Genomic DNA, 24,666 nt, shown 5'->3' on the forward strand with positions numbered 1-24,666 from the left:
ATTAAAATTTGCCCAGTATCATTATTTTTAACTAAGATATGGTCTTCCTAGGATTTTTAATATTTTTTCATGCCTTATTTTCTCCATCTTCCAATTTCAAACTCAGTGCAGATAGTCAGGACAAGAGAGTGGAGAAGAAGGACCCTGAGCTCAGCTCCTTTCATGAGCAAATCAAAATCATAGCTAACTGCTAAATAACCATTGAAAAAAGACTGGAGCCTGCCCAAAACAATATTCTACATCCAAATGAGATGGTAGGAGGGGCATGCTTGCAATATAATCAAATCCCATACCCCCAGGTGGGTGACTGACAAACTGGAGAATAATTATATCACAGATGTTCACCCACAGGAGTGAGAGTCCTGAGCCTCATGTCAGGCTACCCAGCCTGGGGGTCTGGCATTGAGAGGAGCCCCCAGAGTATTTGGCTTTGAAAGCTAATGGAACTAGACTGCAAAAACTCCACAGATCTGGAGGAAAGAGAGTTGACTTTTTCAGGTCACAAACAAGGCCTCATGCTTAATGGAACCCAGGAAAAAAGTGGTGACTTCACAGGATCCTGGGCCAGACTACCTGCTGGTCTTGGAGGAGGCAAGGGCAGCTGTAGCTCATTCTGAGGACAAAGACAGTGGTGGAGGAGGTACTAGTGAATGTTCACCAATGTGAGCTATTCTAGAGGCTGCAATTTTGGCACCAAGCCTTGGCTCTATCCAACAGCCTGTAGGATCCAATGTTGGGATGCCTAAGGCCAAACAATCAACAGAGAGGGAACACAGTTCTACCCATAAGCCTACAGGCTGCCTAAAGATTTCCTAAGCCATAGCTACCTCTAGAAAACTCCTTGATGTGACTCTGGCCACCAGAGGCCCAAGACCCAGCTGTACCTACCAGTAGGCAAGCACTGGCTACTCCGTCCAGGAAGTCTGCACAAGCCTCTAGACCAACCTCATCCACCAGGGGACAGACAACAGAAACAAGAAAATTACAATCCCCCAGCCTGTGGAAATGAGTCCACAAAGACAGGTCAAAAACTATCCTAAGATTGGCTGGTCCCTGGCACTTGGGTGATGAGAGAGGAGTGTACTGCTGGGACACAGAGGGCAATCCCTACAGAGGGCTACTTCTCCAAGGTCAGGAAAGGTAACTAACTTACTATATACATAAAATACAAATAGAAGTTTAAACAAAATGACACAGCAGAAGAATATGTTCCAGATGAAGGAGCAAGATAAAACCCCAGAAGAACAAATAAATGAAGTGGAGACAGGCAATCTACCATAGGAGTTCAAAGTAATGATCATAAGGATGATCCAAGAACTCAGGAAAAGAACAGATGCACAGAGTGAGAAGTTACAAGAAGTTTTTAACAAAGAGAAACTATGAAGAAGAACTAAACAGAGTTGAAGAATACAATAACTAAGATGAAGAATAAGCTAGAAGGAATCAATAGCAGAATAAATGAGGTAGAAGAACTGATAAGTAAGCTAGAAGACAGAACGATGGACATCAATGCTGTGGAAGAGAATAAAGAAAAAAGAATGAAAAGAAATGAGGACATTTTAAGAGAATGTTGGGACAATATCAAACACACCAACATTTGCTTTACAGGGGGCCAAAAGGAGGAGAGAGAGAGAAAGGGCCTGAGAAAGCATCTGAAGATACAATAGCCAAAAACCTCCCTAACATGGGAAAGAAAACAGTCACCAAAGTCTAGGAAGTGCATAGTCCTATACAGGATTATCCCAAAGAGGAACATCCAAGACATATAGTAATCAAACTGACAAAAATTAAAGAAACGACAAAGGAAAAGCAACAAATAACATACAAGGGAATCCTCCTAGGTCACCACTTACTTTTCAGCAGAAACTCTATGGGCCAGGAGGGAGTGGCATGATATTTTTTAAGTGATGAAAGAGAAAAACCTACAAGCAATACTCTACACAGCAAGGCACTCGTTCAGATTTGATGGAGAAATCAAAAGCTTTACAGACAAGCAACAGCTATAAGAATTTGACACCACCAAACCAGCTTTACAACAAATGCTAAAGGAAATTCTGTAGGTGGAAAAGAAAAAGCCACAATTAGAATAGGAAAGTTAGAAAATGGATAAGCTCACCAGTAAAGGCAAACACATAGAAAAGGTAGGAAGTCACCCCCACACAAATATATTATCAAAACCAGTAATCATGAAAGGCTGAGAGTACAAATGCAGGATATTTGAAATTCATTTGAAATTAGAGATCAGCAATGTAGAACAATGGTGTGTATGTTTGTGTGTATACATCTTACTATATCAAAACCTCATGGAAATGACAAACCAAAAATATATAATAGAAAATACACACAAAAAAGAAAAAGCAATCCAAACACAATACTAAAGATAGTCATCAAACCACAAGAGAGCAAAAGAGTAGGAGAAAAAGGACCCACAAAAACAAATCCCCCCCAAAATTAGCAAAATGGCAATAAGAACATATATATTGATAATTACCTTAAATGTTAATGGATTAAATCCAACAATACATTAAAAGGATCATACACCATATCAAGGGAATGCAAGAATTTTTCCCCATCCACAAATCAATCATGTGATATACCACATTAAAAAATTGAAGAATGAAAACTATATGATCATCATGATAGATGAAGAAAAAAATTTTTTTCAGAAAAAACTTTTGATAAAATTCAACATCCATTTATTAAAAAAAAAAAACTCTTCAGAAAGTGGTCATAGAGGGAAACTACCTCAACATTAAAGGTCATATATGACAAATCCACAACTAACATCACACTTAATGGTGAAAAGCTGAAAGAATTTCTGCTAAGATCAGGAACAAGCAAGTTTAAAAGCTTTTACACGGCAAAGGAAACTATAAACAAAATCAAAGGACAACATACAAAATGGGAGAAAACATTTGCAAACAATGCAACTGATAAGAGATTTATCTCCAAATATCAAACTCATGCAGCTCAATATCAAAAAAACAAACAACCCAATCAAAAAATAACTGGAAGATCCAAATAGACATTTCTCCAAATAATACATAGAGATGGCCACAAAACACATGAAAGGATGCTCAACATCACTAATTATTAGAGAAATGCAAATCAAAACTACAATGAAGTGTCACCTCACAGGGTCAAAATCATCAAAAAGTCTACAAATAGTAAATTGTGGGGAGGGTGTGGACAAAAAGGTACCCTCCTATACTGTTGATGGAAATGTAAATTGGTACAATGTAAAATGGACTAACAGTATGGAGGTCACTTAAAAACTAAAAACAGATGTACCATATGATTCTGCAATCCCACTTCTGGGCATCTACCCATAGGAAACCACATAATTTGAAAAGATACATGCACCCCATTATTCATTACAGCAGTATTTACAATGACAAGACATGGAAGCAACCTAAATGTCCTCTGACAGATGAATGGATAAAGAAGATGTGGTATACATGTACAATGGAACATTACTCAACCATTAAAAAAGAATGAAATAATGCCATTTGCAGCAACATAGATGGACATAGAGATGATCATACTAAGTGAAGTAGGTCAAAGAAAAATATATCACTTACATGTGAAATCTAAAAAAAACTGATAAAAATAAACTTATTTATGAAAGGGAAACAGACTCAGAGAAATAGAAAACAAACTTACGGCTATCAAAGGGGCAAATCTGGGGGAGGGATAAATTAGGATTTGGGGATTAACAGATACATACTACTATATATAAAAAAAGATAACCAACAAGAAGATTCAGGGATAAGACGGCGGAGTAGAAGGACTCAAACGCACTTCCTCTCATGAAAATACCACAATTACAACTAACTGCCGAACAACCACCAACAAAATAGACTGGGAGCTACTGAAAAAGATTTCCTACACCCAAAGACAAAGAAGCCACAAATGATAGGGTAGAAAGGGCACTTCTGCAATACAAGCCATACCATACCAGCCAGGTGGGCAATGTACAGACGGGAAAATAACTATCACGGAGGTTCTCCCACAGGAGTGAGAGTTCTGAACCCCCATGTAAGGTTCCCGATCTGGGTAGTCTGACATTGGGAGGAGAATCTCCACATCGTTTGCCATAGAAGGCCAGCGGGGTTTGAGTGCAGGCATATCACAGGACTGGTGGGAAACAGAGACTATTCTCTTGGTGGGCACACACATGGTTTCATGTGAACTGGGCCCCAGAAAGAGCAGGTACCATAAAAATCTGGCACAGATTTTCTAGGAGGGTTTCCTAGGAAAGCAGGGGGTGGCTGTGGTTCACTGTGGGGCAGGACATTGGAGTCAGAGATCCCAGGGTATAATCACTGGTGTGACCTCACCTGGAGACCACTATTTTGGAAAAATCTGGCCCCACACATTAGGGCTGAGAAGCCCCAAGGCAAAAAACAAATGGCGGGGGGGAGAGGGGGGAGACATGCCACCATCAGCACATAGGCGGCCTAAATTTCTCCCAGTCACACAGCCACCTCTAATCACATGTGGAGATAAAGCCCCACACACCAGAGGGACAAGACTCAGCTCCACCTACCAGTGGGAAAGCACCAATCCCACCCATCAGAAAGCCAACTGCAAGCCCCTATATCAGCCTCCCCACAAGTGGACAGACACCAGAAGCAAGAGAGGCCACAATGCTGTAGACTGCACAAAGGAAACCACACAAAAAGCAATACAAGATGAAATGGAAGAGAAATACAAGCCAGATAAAGGAACCAGCCAAAACCCAGAACAGCTAACTGAACTGAAGATAAGCAACCAACATGAAAAAGACATTTTTCTTTTTCTTTTTTTTCTTTCTGCCTTTCAGGGCCACACCTGTGGCATATGGAAGTTTCCTGGCTAGGGGTTGAATCAGAGCTATAGCTGCCAGCCTATGCCACTGCCACAGCAATATGGGATCCAAGGCACATCTGCAGCCTACATCACAGCTCACAGCAATGCTGGATCCTTAACCCACTGAGTGAGGCCAGGGATAGAATGCACATCCTCATGGATACTAGTCAGATTTGTTACCACTGAGCCACAACAAGAACTTCCAAAAAAGACTTTAGAGTAATGATTGTAAAGATAATCCAAGATCTTGGGAAAAAACTTGAGGCAAAGATCAAGAAATTACAAGAAACTCATAACAAAGAAATAGATGAGTTAAAGAACAAACACACTGAGATGAACAACACAATAACTGAAATGAAAAATTCATGAGAAGGAACCTATGGCAGAATACAGGAGGCAGAAGAACAAATACGCAAGATGGAAAACAGAACGGTGGAAAACACTGACACAGAGCAGAATAAAGAAAAAAGAATGAAAAGAAATGAGGACAGTCTAAGAGAACTCTGGGGCAATATTAAACTCACCAATATTCACATTACAGGGGTGCCGGAAGGAGAAGAGAGGGCAAAGGGACCAGAATAAATATTTGAAAAGATAAGAGCCCAAAACTTCCCCTAACATGGGAAAGGAATCACTAACACAAGTCCAGGAAGAACAATGAGAACCAAATAGAATAAACCCAAAAAGGAACACCCTGAGACATAGTCATCAAATTGATCAAAATTATAAGACTAAGAAAATACTGAAAGCAGGCAGGGAAAAGCAACAAATAACATACAAGAGAAGCCTGATAAAGTTATAAGCTGATTTTTCTGCAGAAACTCTGCAGGCAAGAAGGGAGTGACATGATATACTTAAAATAATGAAAGGGAAAAAAACCTACAATGAAGAACACTCCACCCAGCAAGGCTCTCAGGCAGATTTGATGGAGAAATCAAAACATTTATGGAGAAGCAAAAGCTAAGAGAATTCAGTACCAGCAGTCCAGCTTTACAACAAATGCTAAGGAACTTCTCTGGTCAGAAGATAAAAGGCCACAACTAGAAACAAGAAAACTATAAATTAAATGGCTCACCAAAATAGGCAAACATAGAGTAAAGGTAGGAAATCAGGTACAAACAGGATATCAAAACCAGCAATCATAAGAGGAGGAGGGTACAAATGTAGGATATTGGAGGTGCATCTGCAATGAAGAAACCAGCATCTTAAAACAATTTTGGGGAGTTCCCATCATGGTGCAGCGGTAAATGAATCCGACTGGGAACCATGAGGTTGCGGGTTCAATCCCTGGCCTTGCTCAGTGGGTTAAGGTTCTGGCATTGCCGTGAGCTGTGGTGTAGGTTGCAGACGCAGCTCGGATCCTGCATTGCTGTGGCTCTGGTGTAGGCCAGCGGCTATGGCTCCAATTGGACCCCTAGCCTGGGAACCTCCATATGCCGCCAGAGCGGCCCAAGAAATAGCAAAAAGACAAAAAAAAAAAAATGGGGGGAGTGTATATATATATAGAGAGAGACTCCTATATTAAAACTTCCTGGTAACCTTAAACCAAAAATCTACAATAGATACACAAACAAATAAGAAAAAGCAATCCAATCACAACACTAAAGACAGTCATCGAACTATGAGAAAACAAAAAAGGAAGGTTAAAAAAATTTTTTTTAAATTAACAAAACAGAAATAAAGACAAGCATATCAATAATTACTGTAAAGGGAAATGGACTAAATGCTCACCAAAAGACAGACTGGCTGAATGGATACAAAAACAAGACTGATATATATGCTATCTACAAGACACTCACCTCAATTTTAGGGACACACACTGACTGAAAGTGAGAGGATGGAAAGACATAATCCATGCAAGTGGAAATCAAAAGAAAGCCAGAGTAGTAATACTCAGATCAGACAAAACAGACTTTAAAATAAAGATGGTTACAAGAGAGAAAGGAGGTCATTACATAATAAATAAGGGATCGATCCAAGAAGATATAACAACTGTGAGAGTTCCCACTGTGACTCATCAGGTTAAGAACCTGACATAGTGTCCATGAGGATATGGATTTGATCGCTGCCCTTGCTCAGTGGGTTAAGGATCCAGCATTGCTTCAAGCTGTGGCATAAGTCTTAGATGTGGCTCAGATCCAGTGCTGCCAGTGGCACAGGCCTGCAGCTGTAGCTCCAAGTAGACCCCTAGCCCAGTAACTTCCATATGCTGCAGGTGTAGCCTTAAAAAAATAAACAAAAAAACCTGTAAATATATATGTACTCAACATAGGAGTACCTCAATATATAAGGCAACTGCTAACAGCCAGAAAAGGAGAAATCAGCAATAACACATAATAGTGGGAGACTTTAATACCTCACTCACAGTAATGGATAGATCATCCAGACAGAAAGTCAACAAAGAAACATGGGCCTTAAATGATACATTAGACCAGATGGACTTAATATTTATAGAACGTTCCATCTGAAACCAACAGAATATACATTCTTCTCAAGCATACACAGAACATTCTCTAGAATAGATCATATTCTGTGCCACAAATCAAGCCTTGGTAAACTTAAGGAAACTGAAATCATACCAAGCAGCTTTTCTGACCACAATGCGCTAAGACTAGAAATCAACCGCAAGAAAAAACTGCAAAGAACAGAAACACCTGGAGACTAAACAATATACTGCTAAATAACTAATGGATTACTAGAGACATCAAAGAGGAAATCAAACAATATCTAGAGACAAATGAAAATGAAAACACAATGATCCAAAACCTATGAGATTCAGCAAAAATTATTCTAAGAGGGAAGTTTATAGCAGTATAAGCCTACCTCAGGAAACAATAAAAATCTCAAAGGAACAATATACTCTTACACCAAAGCAACTAGAGAAATAAGGATGACCAAAACCCAAAGGTAACAGACAGAAAGAAATCATAAAGATCAGAGCAGAAATAAATGAAATAGAAGTCAGAGAAAGCAATAAAGTATCACTTAAACTAAAAGTTGGGCCTTTGAAAAGATCAACAAAACTGATAAACCTTTAGCCAGACTCATCAAGAAGAAAAGGGAGAGAGCTCAAATCAATAAATTAGAAATGAAAAAGAAGTTACAACAGACATCACAGCAATACAAAGGATCATAAGCGACTACTACAAGCAACTATATGTTAATTAAATGGAAAACCTAGAAGAAATGGACAAATTCTAAGAATCTTCCAAGACTGAACCAGGAAGAAATATAAAAGATGATTGGACCAATCATTTGCTATTGAAATTGAAACTGTGATTTTAAAATTTCCAACGAACAAAAGTCCAGGACCAGATGGCTTCACAGGTGAATTCTATCAAACATTTAGAGACAACTTAACATCTATCCTTATGAAACTATTCCAAAAAACTGCAGAGGAAGGAATACTCTCAAACTCATTCTATGAGGCCACCATCACCCTGATATCAAAACCAGACAAAGATATCACAAAAAAAAAGAAAATTACAGGCCAATATCACTAATAAACTTAGATGCAAAAATCCTCAATAAAATACTAGCAAACCAAATCCAGCAATACATTAAAAGGATCATACACTATCATGGAGTGGGATTTATCCCTTGGAATGCAATAATTTTTCCCTATCCACAAATCAATCACGTGATATACCACATTAAAAAATTGAAGAATGAAAACTATATGATCATCTCAATAGATGCAAAAAAGCTTTTGATAAAATCCAACATCCATTCATGTTAAAAACCCTCTAGAAAGTGGGCACAGAGGGACCATAGCTCAGCACAATACCAGCCATATATGACAAACCCATAGCTAACATCTTACCCAATGGTGAAAAGCTAAGAGAATTTTCACTAAGATCAGAAATAAGAAAAGGATGTCTACTCCCACCACTTTTTTTCAACATATTTTTGGATGTCCTAGCCACGGAAATCAGAGAAGAAATAAAATAATCTAAATTGGAAAAAAAGTAAAACTATTACTGTTTGAAGATGACATGATACTGTACATAGAAAATCCTAAAGATGCTACCTGAAAACTGTTAGAGCTCATCAATGAATTTGGTAAAGTTGCAGGATACAAAACTAATACACAGAAATCTACTGATTTTCTATATATATTAACAATGAAAGATAAGAGAAATTAGGGAAATCATCCCATTTACCATCACATTAAAAAGAATGAAATACCAAGGAATAGACCCACCTAAAGAGACAAAAGACCTGTATTCTGAAAACTCTTAAGATGCTGATGAAAGAAATAAAAAGTGACACAAACAGGCAGAAAGATATACCATGTTTTTGGATTGGAAGAATCATTACTGTCAAATGAGTGCACTATCCAAGGCAATCTACAGATTCCATGCAATCCCTGTCAAATTACCAATGACATTTTTCACAGAACTAAAACTAAAGGTTTTTAAATTTGTCAGAAAAACAAACCATCTCAAATAGCCAAAGCAAGCCTGAGAAAGAAAAATGGAGCTGGAGGAATCAGGTTCCCTGACTGCAGATTATACTACAAAGCTACAGTCATCAAAAACAGAAATATAGATCAATGGAACAGAATAGAGGGCCCAGAAGTAAATGCATGCACCTATGGTTAACTAATCTATTACAAAGGAGGCAAGAATATACAATGAAAAAAAAAAAAGTCTCTTCCATAAGTGGTGCTGGAAAAACTGGACAGTTACATGTAGAAAAATGTAATTAGAACACTAATACCATACACAAAAATAAACTCTAAATGGATAAAGACCTGAATAAAAGACCAGATACTATACTGCTCTTAGAGGAAAACATAGGCAGAACACTCTCTGACATAAACTGCAGCAATATCTTTTCAGATCCACCTCTGAAATGAAAGCTGAAACAAAAATGAAAGCAAAAATAAACAAATGGGACCTAATTAAACTTAAAAGCTTTTGCACAGCTAAGGAAACCATTAACAAAATGAAAAGACAACCCACAGGAGGGGAGAAAATATTTGCAAATGAAGCAACCAAGAAGGCATTAATCTCCCAAATATACAAACAACTCATGCAGCTCAGTATCAAAACACCAAACAACCCAATCAAAAGCTAGGCAGAAGACAGACATTTCTCCAAAGAACAACTACAGATAGCTAAAAAAAATTACATGAAAAGATACTCAACATCACTATTACAGAAATGTGTGTCAAAACTCCTATGAGGTACCACCTCATACCAGTCACAATGGCCATCCTCAAAACTAACAACGCTGGAGAGGGTGTGGCGAAAAAGGAACCCTGTTACACTGTTGGTAGGAATGTAAACTGATACAACCACTATGAAAACCATTATGGAGGTTCCTCCGAAAACTAACACAACTACCCTATGATGCAGCAGTCGACTCCTGGGCATCTGGAGACAAGTGTAATTCAAAATGGTACAAGATGGAGTTCCTGTCATGGCTCAGTGGCAACAAACCCAACTAGAATCCATGAGGGTGCAGGTTTGATCCCTGGCCTCACTCAGTGGGTTAAGGATCTGGCGTTGTTGTGAGCTATGATATAGGTTAAAGACAAGGCTTGGATCCAAAGTTACTGTGGCTCTGGTGTAGGGGCTAGTGGCTTCAACTCCGATTGGACCCCCTAGGGCCATTCTGCAGATATGGCCCTAAAGAGACAAAAAGACCAAAAAAAAAAAAAAAAAAAGAAAAATATTTAGGTTACTCTTGTCATATGAGCTTTTAGTATTTGTGAGCTTGTGGTTAATACACATTTCCTATCTTGTTTCATTTAGCTTTCTTAATTATAATTTTACCAAAATACACGTACTCACTACACAAATGATTTCCATCCTTTTTTCTTTCCTAGAGCACTTTCCTAACCCAGGTAGAGACTTAACTGTGAATCAAACTACTTTTAATTGGAGTAGATACCTTCAAATCAGTCACAATGCTAGCTTTTTAAAACCAATTTAAGTGGAGGGGACAAAACTCAAAAACTTTCACAAGACTATGTCAAAGCATAATGTGTATAACCCTGAATTTGGGGGTGGAAGGGGAGAAGGAAAGTGGCTCCAGAGAATGTAGACATTGTGCCAGTTTTCTTCGCCTGTCACCATATATTGGATTTAACAGAAAACCACTCCTAGAAGAAATACTTTCCAATAGCTTTCCTGTGGCTTTTTAAGACTGCACCAATCCTCCTGAGGTGACCAGAAAAATAATTTCAGGGGATGTGTTAAAAATACATGTGGGGCTCCTGCATGACATCCATTTCGTTAGGAAGCAAGAAGAGGAAGTTGGCTGTCTTCTATTCTTTACCTTTCTCACAGTGAGGTCCATAGAAGCCATCAGGGCACTCACAGATGCGTCTTTCATTACAAAAGCCTCCATTTCGGCACCCTCCTGGGCACTCAGCTTCGCCAAAGAGAAACAAGGCTTACATAGACATCTTTCAAATCATGTTGAATGAATTATAGGGAGCATGAAGAGGTTAACAGTCATTTTTCCCCCAGTGCACCAAGTGTCATAATTTATCAAATACCAATACTTCTACCTCGTTTGCTCCACACCTCGTACTTCACTAAGTCCTCCTAACAGTAAGATTTTGCCTCTCTCAGTCCTACTTCCATCAGTAGCAGGGGGCTCATGGAAGAAGGCAAAGCAAGCTTTGTATTTTGCCTTCATCACCACCTCTCAATCTACTGTACTTTCTTAGATTCACACTGAAATAGAATGAATGATATTGCCCTCAATATTCATTTTCAGAGGGTAGGATGACCTCTGGTACACCTTTAGGGCACTGAAAGCCTCCAGAGCTTCAATTCTAGCTGGAAGTGTTTGTATCAGGGTGGGAAAGAAAACAAGCCTTCAGACTTAACTGGGCACCCCCGGCTGTGGTGGGGAGGCACTTTTGCTTGGCAGATCTCTGGCATGATGGTGGCACTCTGTCTTCTGTGGAAGTCAGAACCACCGAGCTTTGGGCAGGGGGTATGGGTAGTAGCAGCTGCTGCTAATGACTGGTAACCTTGCAATGAGGTTGGAGACTTTCAAAGGTTGGGCTGGAGAAGGGGAAGGAGAGAGGTGGCACACAGGGCATTCTGAAGGGGTACTAGAGTTCTTAAAATCATGAGCAGGGTCAAAGCAGAGGAAGTCTGTCTTGGTGCTATTACTGGACCCTGTGCTTACCAGCCCCTCCTCCCCTTGATGTGTTATAATTACACAAAACATCTGTCTCGTTTGCTATAATTTTGCCCACCTCAGACCAGGATGCCTTAGGAGCCTTCTCTCAAATCACCATCACTGATTACCTTGTTGACATGTTTTAAAGAAGATGGCGTTCTGAGGCGTCTGCAGGATGGCGTTGCCTTCAGAATTCATTACAATCACATTCACTTCAAATGCTGCCACTCCATCTTGTTTGCCAAGACATGGGAAACCAACTTGCACGACTAAAGAAAAAGAAAGTAGGGAGAAACAGTTTATCTAGTTGACTCCAGTTTTATGGAAGTCTTGGTAAGAGAGGAAGAACAAAGCAAAAAAAAAAAAAAAGTTCTCATTTGACATTCTTGTATCTCCACTAGAGTTGGGGCTACATGTTGCCTCTCTGGGCCATCTCCACAGAACTTGCACATCATGCAGGATGGAGAAGGAATTAATGACCCTCATGAATTTGTACCCTACTAATACAGAATTGGGGATATTTTATTCATAGTCTGAACTTATGCCACCTTGACAAAAAGATAATTTTCTCTGAAAAGTAAAGGTGCAAGGAGGCAGCACAGATGGATTAATTCAGAGAAGAAGCTTTGTCAGCACTGTCACCAGCCTCCATATAATTAAAAAAGAATTGATTTAAAAAAAAAAATCAACATTCCAGAATCCATTAAATAAAGCCCATAACAATACCCTACTGGTTTATTTTTACTCTGCATGCTTCAGAGTGACAAGATATCATCTCTGAAAACATTCTACGACTCTAGCTAGACTCCAATCATTGGACTGAGTTAATCAAAGTATTTTCTCAGGCTATTTGTGAATATTAACAAGTGTCCATATCTTGATGATCTAGACAAGAGTTTGTTATGGTGAAATAATCTCATGAAAGCCTTCTATCTAATGGTTTAGGTTCCTAAAGAGGAGCCACTTTTACATACAGATGCTTAGCCTTACTAATTATTAGAGAACTGCAAATCAAAACTACAATGAAATGTGACCTCATACCAGTCAGAATGACCTTCATCAAAAAGCTCATAAACAATAAATGCCGGAGAGGGTGTGGAGAAAAGGGAACACTCCCACACTGTTGGTGGGAATGTAAGCTGGTACAATCACTATGGAGAACAGTATGGAGGTTCCTCAAAAAGCTAAATATAGAACCATATGACCCAGCAATCCTACTCCTGGGCATGTATCTGGACAAAACTATAATTCAAAACTATACAAGTACCTCCATGTTCATTGCCTATTTATAAGACATGGAAATATAGAACCATATGACCCAGCAATCCTACTCCTGGGCATGTATCTGGACAAAACTATAATTCAAAACTATACAAGCACCTCCATGTTCATTGCCTATTTATAAGACATAAATTTCCATCAACAGAGGAATAAAGAAGCTGTGGTATATATACAGAATGGAATATTATTCAGCCATAAAAAACATGAAATAATGCCATGTGCAGCAACATGGATGGACCTGGAAATTATCTAAGAGAAGTTAGGCAGAGAAAGACAAGTATCACGTGAGATCACTAATATGTAGACTCTAACAAAAACGATACATAAGAACTTTCACAACAGAAACACACTCCAAGTTTTTGAAACTAAATTTATAGTTACCAAAGGGGAAACATGGGGTAGAAGGGATAAACTAGGGGGTTGGGGTTGACATATAAACACTACTATATATAAAATAGAGAGGTAACAAGAATCTTTTGTGCAGCACAGGTTAATCTACTCAATACTTTGTAATAACCCATATGAGAAAATAATCTGAAAAGGAATGGATATGTATCTATGTTTAACTGATTTACCTTGCTGTACCCTTGAAACTAACACAATTTAAGTGAACTATATTCCAATAAAATTTACTAAAAAAAAAGAAGAGTTCCCGTTGTTGGCTCAGTGGGTTAAGAACCTGACCCAGTATATGTGAGGACATGGGTTTGATCCCTGGCCTACCTCAGTGGTTAAGAACCTGGCATTGCCGCAAGCTGCAGGGTAGGTCACAGATGTGGCTCAGATCTGGTGTTGCTATGGCTGTGGCGTAGGCCCACAGCTGCAACTCTGCTTTGACCCCCAGCCTGGAAACTTCCATATGCCTCAGGTGCACTGTAAAAAGGAAAAAAAGAAAAAAGCCACTTTTTTTTTAGTGAGATTAGCCATCACTTGGGGGCATAGGTGTGGACTAAGCAGAGTGTAGGAATTAAAAATGTTGCTGTACAGTGAGAGCTAGGAGTCCATCACTGTGGAATACCTACAAGTTGGAAATTAGTTCAAGTCATTGTCTGAGAGAATGACTACAGACATTTCTAAAAGCTACTGTATTATCATAACGTATCCATTGGGAAGATTAATCTAGCTGATCCACTAGACACTAGTTCTTCCCTACAAATAGAAGAAATATTGCTAAGAGGTATACATATGAAATTCTGCTTTGTTTCTATGCAGCAGGATATGGTTACTGCCAAGCTTAGGAAAATCCAAAGCCAAGAAAAACCATTTCCCTTCAGAGTTTTCATAAACCTTTCACCTAGGTTTATAAGAAGAAATGAGCTGGAAATTGGTCTGCTCCTTTCCATAAGGCATTGCCCAAAAGCTGGCCATACAATCTTCTTAACGTGCTTGGCAACCAAAACCACCTCTCAAGGCTTTGGCATTGTCGGTGTTCATTACCGTGCAATTCTCCAAGTAACAATGATTTCCAGTTCTCCTGAATCTTGAGATCTGAGCATTGCAAATAATGAATCCAATGATAAAAAATATATAGATATTTTAACAGAAATTAAAAAAAAGAAAAAACCAAAGTCGTGTCTGAAGTTCCCAAAGTAAAATTTTCCCCATTGAAAATCTTGGTTTAATGAAACTTTACATATGCAAATACAAATTTACGAAGCACAAAAATCCATTGTAGGGATTTCCATTTTAAAAGGAAGTGAAGGAGCTGACAAGTAATATCTTTCAATTGTTAACTCTTCCAGGGTGTTTTCAGTTGGTTCAAGTAGAAAATGTCATTTTTCTTTCTCATAAATCTTTTGCATGGATGGATAGGCCAATAACTGCCCTGAGGCATAAAAAGATGGGAAAACCTAAGAGACAGTATTTTTAGAATTTTTGAGCCACGTGTTATCATCTACTACTATCATCAACTACTATTTCCCAAGTGTATCTTTTTATTGGACCTCACTGCACCTCCACTTTGCAGCCCACTTCATTCTTTTAAAAAAGGCACTTCAAAGTTATTTTAGCTTTAAGAATCTTGGTGTGGAAGAGAAAATGCTTGTAAACAAACTCATCTTCATTTCTGTTTATCAGCACTGTCAAATTTCAAAACACAACTTGGATGTCAAATACCAAAAAAATCTTATAACACGTATATGAAATTCAGTTAAGAATAATGACTCAGTTTGTCCATGTTTTCACGATGTGCTACAAACAAACCATTTGCAAATGTGAATAAGTTCTGACTATATGTTCACAGGCTCCAATCAGCAGGGGGTCTTCTAGAGAGTCTGAAGTGCTCACACAGGGAGTGTGTGATTAGCTGTCATGGCCTCTAAATCAATGAATGTACAGAGATGCACAGAGATCTCTGGCCTGTGGTGATCTAAACAGGGTGTCCCTGAATCATCCCAGGGAAGAAAAACATGGATGCAAAATCCAATAGAACAAAAACATGCCCTAAGTAACTTCTTGAGGGTTTTCAAGATCAACAAAATGAACAAGACAAAAATCCCTGCCTTTTGCAGCACTTACACGTCAGTGGTTTATTTTGAAGACATTTCATGACAGCCAAATATTTTAACCGTTAAAAATGCATAGGAAAATAAAAACACCAACACATGTCTAAACCACAGATTTAAATTAGAAATGAAAGTAGTGGCAGTGTTTGTTTTGCATCTGTAACTACTGGATTCTTTGGGTCTTGACTTTTATAGTCTAAGTTCAAATTATATTAGCTTCATAACAGGTGCATACATGACTTCTGAAAATATTGTATAATGCTTAAAACAAGGATCAGGTAGAGAATTTCACTCTCTATTATCCACTGATTTGGGGTGGTATGGTTAAGATCCTTAGCCCTCAGTTCTTTTATTTGGCCATAAGGCTAATAATAATCCCATTAAAACAATTTTCAGAATTTTTTTGTGTGTGGAAAGTCCTGTTATTTGACCGTTTAAAGAAAACTATGTTACTGTTCACCATCAAATATGTCTTTCATTTAAATGAATTCCCTGGTGTCTCAGTGGGTTAAGGATCCAGCTTTGTTACTGCTGTGGCGCAGGTTTGATCCCTGGCCTAGGAACTTTTGCATGCCATGAGTGCGGCCAAAAGACGTCTTCCATTTAAAAAAATCTCATCAGAAAACTCACATATATAGCATAGTTACACAAAATCATACCAAATGCAAGAGAGAAGAAAAAAAGAATCTTTCATATTTTTTAATAAGAAAACTTCAGGCAGAAAACTTAAAGATGTAGCATCTTCACCTGCTTAGTAAACCAACAGAAAAGCTAAGAATTATTTTACCAATTTACAATTATGTTCAATCAACATTAATATTAATACAAAATATTTTCTATCTTCAAAGATCTAACATACTCTAGGTTTAAAATTGTAGTATTTTCCTTATATATTTTTAATTCCAACCTGATAAATTCAACTTCCAGTTAAAAATGAACAAATCAAAAATCCCCTTACCATAGGCGGGAAAGTTTCACCCAAACATATTCAACTCTTTTGATATAGGAGGCAATGTAAACGTATTATTGTCTGAACCCTAAAATGGAATGATTTGAAAGGAACTAGGAAATAAAGTTCAGAATTTAGAGAGGCACATAGTTTGAGTTTCAGTGAATTAACTTTAAAAAAATGTTTGTTAAAGTATAGTTGATTTATAATGTTGTGTCAATTTCTGCTATACAGCAAAGTGACCCAGTCATATATATATATGTATATATATGTATGTGTATATATATATATATATATATATGTATATATATATATATACATTCTTTTTCTCATGATAGAACATGATGGAAGATGAGACAAGAGATTGGGTATAGTTCCCTGTGCTACACAGTTCAATGAATTAACTTTTAAAGTAGAGATTAATGAAAGGTGTATAAATTGCAGTAATCACAATTGTCCATTTTTCAATTGTGAAACATGAAATGGAAATCTTAGTCCTTTTCTGCCCTTTATGTGTCTTTTTTTCCTGATTATAAATTCTATCTGTAAGACCATTCAAGTAATAAGAATTATAATGGAATACTTTTTAAGGTTTTTCAAAGAATTTTGAAAATAAAACCCGACTTTAGTTTGCCTCATTTTCAGTGATTGGCTTTCGTGTAACCTGTGCGCCACCTAAACTAGCTTGCTTTCAGTTCCCAAGCATGTGGTACACGTCCACAGTGCCTGACTGCCCACCCATCCTGCTGCCTGCAATGTTTTCTCTTCTCTCTCCAGCGCTCTCCCTTCAAGACCAAAATTAAACAGCACTTGCTCTCAGTTGCCTTCCCAAACACCCCCTGCCTAAATCATTTCACGTATATTTCACAGACACCTCTCTATGTGATTGCAATATAATCTAATCATTTAATTACAATTCTGCATCCTTGGCTGAGGATGAGATTTTCAAAAGTAAGGACCATACCTTCTGTGTTTTTGTAATCTCAGCATCTAGTACATGTCTGTCACAAACTGGGCACCAACAGTCACAGATATATATACCTTATGGGTGACACATCCATTTACATATACACACGGACACACACTTTTGCATATATGTGCACACTTGCACACCTACACAGAAAGAGAAAGAAATTCACCTTAGACAGTGGGAGAGAGAGTAAAGCACGAACAACATACACTCTGAAAAACACAGGCGTACAAAAAAACAGACTTCAAAGGCAGAAAGAGCACAGACTTATGACTTCCAAGGAATGAAAGAAATGTCAAAGTTACCTTGTGCTTTTGCAACAATGAGCATATGGGTCGAGAGCCACTTTTACCAAAAGCTCGGTGGAAATTAGGCCAGATGTTGTGGATTCCAGTGCAGTCTAGGTTATACCAATGAGACCCCCGGTAAATTGAACAACTCCGAAAAGCTAAAGCAGATTGAACATAACTCGCACGGCTTTCAAACGCGCACTGATGTGCCACTGATTGCACATCAACTCGCCCTTCTAGAGAAGCAAATAACAAACTTATTCTGATTAAATACCTCTTTCTCACTGAGACGGGCACAGTGCTCACACAGCCTCTGCCTCTGTCATGCGAGTCACTGCCTCGCAGCAAAGGAAGAGATGAGAAAGGCAGGCCAGAGCTCATCCTCAACCCCACAGGATTATAAACTGCTCCACGGATATCAATCATCCAGCCGTCATCAGTGCCCCCACACAATGCTGACAGCCACTTTTCCGCTCAGCAAACACTGAGCACCTAGCCCGGGCTTCACTTTCTGCTAAGGATGGGGGTCACCAAGAAGATGGTCCTTCCAGCATCAGCACCTATCTGACAATTTCTGCACATCTGATTCCTGACGGTCTTGGTTGAGAAACAACCCTGGCTCTGGCGGTTTCATGGGACGACGGAGACAGAGCACCCTAAGAGGCAAAGCCCGAGGTGGATGGAAACTGTTTTTCGTTACCCAGCTCCGAAATTTTACTGAACCACCCTGCAGTTTGTATTTCCTGTTTTTGTTCTCTTCAGATGCCAGAAGGCAGGCACTTTGTTACTGTTCAAGATCAAGAGTTTTCTTTCTCATGCAATGTTTAGGTATATGAGCGTCTGTAGGATAAAAGAATGGTTTAGCAGCTTGGATGTTTTACATAGACCAGCAGAGTAAGGAATGCTACCTGGATGCTTAGAAGCAAGACACACTGATTTGGTTACTTTTTAATAATTCAAGGTACCCTCACTGCTCATGCTGAGAGGACTGAGCCTAATGAGGCTAATAAGTAACTGCCCTGCAATGGGCTAAAAATCCCATAAATTTCTTGCACCTGCATTTCTGCAAACAAATCCTACATCTGCCTCTAAAAAGCTATGTGCGTATAGGGCGGGGGAGGGTATAGGGTTATTACACGAAGTATGTGTATGTACACAAGTCACTTCATCCCAGATGGCTTGTTCTTTTTAGTGTCACCTCGTCCACAGCATCATCCATGTTTTCCTTACATTTTATTATTTATAAAGATTCTAAATTATCGGCAAAAGTTGTTTTCTCTAAACATGCCCTATCAAGATATTCTCACATCATATATTCAAAACCTTAATGTTTTAATATCCTAAGAAGGAGAATTTCAGTAATCTTTTTTTTTTTTTTAACTAGACACAAAAAGACTGATAAAGCTGGAAAGATGTAGGTTACAACCATTCTATTAAGAAAGCCAAAGATGCAGGATTTATTGTAAGCTGAGCAGGTATAACTGTGTCATTAATTAATGCATTTTTTTTTGGCCACACCTGCAGCATGTAGAAGTTCCCAGGCCAGGGATTGAACCTGTGCTGCTGCGACTTGCACCACAGCAGTAGCAATGCCAGATCCTTAACTGATGCACCACAGAACTTCCAAATTAATGCATTTTAATCAGCTACAATGAGTTTCATTAATAAGCAGAAAAAAGGAAAAATTCAAAGATACAAAATGGAAATTGAGAAACATGTTATGTATTTATCTTATTCCTGAGAGCTGCTTAAAGAGCAAAAAACATGATTAAGAAATTTTTAGAGAAATTATCTTTGAGGAGTTTATCTTTGAGGAGTTCCCATCATGGCTCAGCAGTTAACAAACTCAACTAGTATCCATGAGGATGCGGGTTCGATCCCTGGCCTTGCTCAGTGGGTTAAGGATCTGGCGTTGCCATGAACTGTGGTGTAGGTCACAGGTGTGGCTCAGATCCTCTGTTGCTATGGATGCGGCGTAGGCCGACAGCTTCAGCTCTGATTTGACCCCTAGCCAGGGAACCTCCACATGCCATGGGTGCAGCCCGAAAAAGCCAAAAATAAAAAGAAAAGAAAAAAGAAAAAGAAAGAAAATTATCTTGGACCAAAAAGGAACACCAAGTGCCATGACAAGAGACTGAGCAATGGCCTATTCCAAGAACTTGGTGGCCCTATTCTAAAACCTTTCCTGTAGCAGTATGCAATAGCACTAGCATTACCATCTGAGTACAACTGGGATGTCCCTGTGTCTGGAATCGGACACATATCCTTGGGGCCACAAGTCTCAGGTGAGTGAATCTCCAGAACCCAAGGCCTTTTCCTTTCCTAAGAGCTTCCTAGAACCTAAACCATGTAGTCTGGAAGCAAAGCCTCTAGGAAGGCTCCTAGTCATACCTATTGCACTGGAATGACCCAAGAGAAACTCAGATTCACACTCTTCCTGTCTATGCCCATGGGGTACCCATGCCAGGAAGTTAGAAAAACTCTGTGCCTATTTAGACCTCAACTCTTACCATGCTGGGATGCAGTAATATAGAGCCATTGGAAGTAACAGATAACCACAACCTGAAAATGGACTTTGTAAAGGTGATTTCCTGATTATTTTATCAAGTTAAATTAGCTCCTAATGAGATATTCATTTGACATCTGACAAAATTATTATAACCTTCCTCTAAAAGAATAAGTCTAATTTTCTTTTTTTAAAGGAGAAAGGATTGAGCTGTCAATTATTTTAAAATATTACAGAACTATTATAATATTAGAACAAAAAGCAGGCTTTAAAACCAACTCTCTGTATAAAATAACTTATTGTAAAATAAAGAGCATTTTGAATCAATCCAATGTCTTAAACTGGAAAAGTTGATGAGTCAGAAAAATAATTCAGGTTAGAGCCCTACCTCACACTATTGCCAAAATAAAGTTTTATAAAATATTAGAAGCATGTGTAAATGATCTCTTAACTGTTCTCTGGAATAGGATTAATATAAAAGTATAAATGTAATAGGAAAAAATAATCACAAAGGAAAAAGTAGTTTTGACCATATAGAATTTTAAAGCCTCTGTACACCCCCCCCCTTAAAAAAGTAAACATATGAGTTCCCACTGTGGTGCAGTGATTTAAGAATCCAACTGCAGTGGCTCATGTTGCTGTGGAGGTGTGGATTTAATCCCTGGCCTAGCACAGTGGGTTAAAGGATCCAGTGTTGCTGTAGCTGTAGTGTAGGTCATAGCTATGACTCAGATTCAATCCCTGGCCTAGGAGCTTCCATATGCCATGAGTGCAGTCATTAAAAAAAGAAAAAAAGTAAATGTATATAGATTGAAAAAAACTGCAATCAAGAGTAAATAAGATGTAGTGAGCTTTGTAAATAGAACCACACTATTTCAATATAAAAATGAGCACAGCACATAGACATTTTACATTGACTAATAGATATAAGAAAATATCTCCCACCTCAATAGGAATTTTAAAAATCAATTTGAAAGAACACTGAGAAACCACTTTTCACTTTTTAAGTCAGCAAAGCGGCTAACATGATTAATAACCCATGCTGATGAGGTTACTCTAAGTCAGGCACTCTCCAGGGTACAAATGGGTACAACCTTTGAGGAAAGTAATTTGGTATTCTTGGCAATCTTTTCTAAGAGCCTTTTAAAAAGTTCATAGTTCATATCCTTTGACATAATAATTTTTCTTCTAAGAATCTATTTTAACAAAATAATGAGATGAACTTCAAGATGTTGCTACACACATTAATCCAACAAGTATTTTCTGAATGTCTGTTTTGTGCTGGGCCCTTGTTGGCAGCTGTGCTAAGACAAACAGGGCCACTGGCCATCTATTACTTTAAAAAGGATGTTTATTGTGATATTTCTAGTATGCAAACCTTAAGAACAATCGAAGTGACACCCAATAAGGGAATGAGTAAATTATGGTATGTTCATAAAATAGAATATTTTAAGGGCATTTAGAACTTCTGGAAAAATCTATAATGACACGAGAAAATGTTTATGTTAATTTTTCTTTTTTTTTTTTTTTTTTTTTTTTGCTTTTTAGGGCCACACCCACGGCATATGGAGGTTCCCAGGCTAGGGGTTGAATTGGAGCTACAGCTGTGGGCCTACACCACAGCCACAGCAACTCGAGATCTGAGCTGAGTCTGTGACCTACACCACAGCTCACGGCAATGCCAGATCCTTAACCTACAGAGTGAGGACAGGGATTGAACCCACATCCCCATGGATCCTAGTCAGGTTCGTTAACCGCTGAGCCACGAAGGGAACTCCTTTTTTTTTTTTTTTTTTTCAGGTGGTATCTATATATTTCTAAAAGTCCTAAAATCTGGGCTCTGGTCTAAGCTCCCCTACTTATTACTATTACTTGATTTTGGGAAAGTCAGTGAACCTCACGAGCCTCAATTTTCCAATTTGTAAAATGGAGCTATAATTCAGGCCTTGACTCCCTCCCAGAATGCACACTAGATAATACATGAATTGGTGTTTTGTTAAGTGGAAAAGTTTTAAACAAATAACTGCATACTATTATTTTCCTAGCAGAGAAGGATGATGAGATCTGAAAGACTGAATCCCTTTCTCCCACTTTTTCTTATCTCTTTGCTACTTCAAATTCCTATTTGATACAATGTTCCTTCGGGAGAAGTTTTTCTTGACTTATCCCATCAATCACTTACTTTGCATCTTTGCCACATTTATATGCACTCCCGTACTTCATGCCTACTACTGGCCCAGTATATCTCAACTTTCTTTTTCAATATGAAATCATTGAGGAACTGAGTTTTTAGGAAATTCTAAAACCTCCATTTCTTCATCCCATGCTAATCTTTTGCTCAAAGGAAATAGGGACATAACAACTGGTCTGCCCTAAAATCAACAGACCTTTTCAGGACAACATTCTGTCATCCCTCTGATGGTGGGTTAAAATAGTCTTCCCATCATTATATAATTTTTAAGTGTAAACTTTTTTCTAAGGCAAAGACCACCCACCTGATGCCTTGTGAGGCACGGTTCCCAGCAGAGGGACATTGACAGTTGGGTCTGCCATGATGCCTTTATCCAGGGAGCGCAAGGACAGGAATTCATAGAAGTATTCGGCCTACAACAAAAGGCATGACAATCAGTACCATGGAAACCACAGGGAGCAGGAAGGCACTTCTCAATTCATCATCCCTCTGATGGAAAACCGACATTTTCACCATAGGAATCTTGGAGCACATGACACCTAAAATACCATGTAGGCATAATTCTCTCTTCTGGGTTTTAGAACTCTAGAATTAGATTCTGCTTGGAGAGAAGTCATTCTTTCAAAACATTAATAACACATATCTAAAATACTCACAATGTAACCTTTTAGCTTAAAAGGATTGAGAAAAATGCCCTTAAGGAAACAGTGAAGTCAAGGCAGTCTTCAGGTAGCCCTTAGAAAATCCATCTCAGCTTCTTGAGTCATTCTTTAATTCTTTCCAAATCCAAAGGGAGTCTTTTGGACCAAAATTGCAAAGAAGCAATAAATGACAATGAGAAAGAAGACATCGAAGTCCAAAATTTAATGAGCTTGCTGTTAAAATTTATTTTTCAGTATCAATCCCTTTGGAAGGTTTATATTTAACAGCTCAATTTAATTTTGGAGAGAAAAGTCTAAATGTGTAAAAACCACTATAATATGACAACAAACCATAAAACTTTATATGGTAAACATGTTCATTTTCTAAGTCTAATTAAGAAAATGCTTCATGCTACTTGAACGGCCATGAAATACAGAAAGCAGTGATGTATAATCTAACTGTAGAGCTTTGATGCTTAACTGATTCTCAGCTGGGTTATTATAAAAGGGTTTATAATGGAAACAAGGTGTTCTTGCTTAGGAATGAAGATCAATCAACGAATAGCACAGGTACCAAATTAGATTGAAGGGTTTTGTGGTTATCTGTAGAGATATCCAGAATTTGGATGGGTTAATTAACTAAAACATGGATTAGAAAGAGGTTTACGAAAGAATGTAGCCTCATATGCAGTATAAAATTTATTTTCTAACATGGAAGATATAAGGGATATATGCAGACACTCATAAAACTTTCTGCTGTAAGTTACAATTTCAATATGTTAGGCATCAGGGACTGTAACATGAAGATGATAATGCAAAAGGGTGATCTCAGCAGCTATATGGACACCGTCTACATGTATAGCAGTTGAAAAGCCCTTGCTGGTTTCACTAAGTCAAAAGGAGCACCTTCATTGGCCAAATTTCCACTGCAACTGCTTCTTTGAATTGAGGCAGTGGCTCCAGAAAACCACTAGGAAGGGTTCCCTAGGTGGATCAGAGAGTCATGAATTAATTTTACTAAATTCATTCAGTACGAGGGCCCTGAGGATAAAGGGTCCTAAAACAGTTCATTCCCACCCTAAGGGAAGGCAGAGGATTGCAAGAAATTCGATGAAAGGAGTGTCATCAGGAAAAGTCATTCAGTTGTAATAAATTCCTTTGAGTTCCCTTTGTGGCTCAGTGGAAACTATCTAGCATCCGAGAGGATGCAGGTTCAATCCCTGGCCTTGCTCAGTGGGTTAAGGATGGGGTGTTGTCGTGAGCTGTGTGTAGCTCACAGACGTGGCTTGGATCTGGTGTTGCTGTGACTGTGGTGTAGGCTGGCAGCTACAGCT

At 38.5% G+C, this 24,666-nt stretch overlaps 1 protein-coding gene across 1 annotated transcript in view; it reads right to left on the reverse strand.

The window, feature by feature from the left end:
• The window catches only part of WIF1 (WNT inhibitory factor 1), a 91,483-nt gene that overhangs the window by 12,943 nt on the left and 53,874 nt on the right, over window positions 1-24,666 (reverse strand). Inside the window, exons 3-5 of the mRNA XM_047787133.1 lie at window positions 22,996-23,104; window positions 12,129-12,269; window positions 11,140-11,235 (exon numbers count right to left, since the gene is read on the reverse strand). Of these exons, the coding sequence (XP_047643089.1) occupies window positions 11,140-11,235; window positions 12,129-12,269; window positions 22,996-23,104 (346 nt within the window). The remainder of the gene's footprint in view (window positions 1-11,139; window positions 11,236-12,128; window positions 12,270-22,995; window positions 23,105-24,666) is intronic.

This window comes from Phacochoerus africanus, chromosome 7, assembly GCF_016906955.1.
Source record: "Phacochoerus africanus isolate WHEZ1 chromosome 7, ROS_Pafr_v1, whole genome shotgun sequence".
Classification (NCBI taxonomy): domain Eukaryota; kingdom Metazoa; phylum Chordata; class Mammalia; order Artiodactyla; family Suidae; genus Phacochoerus; species Phacochoerus africanus.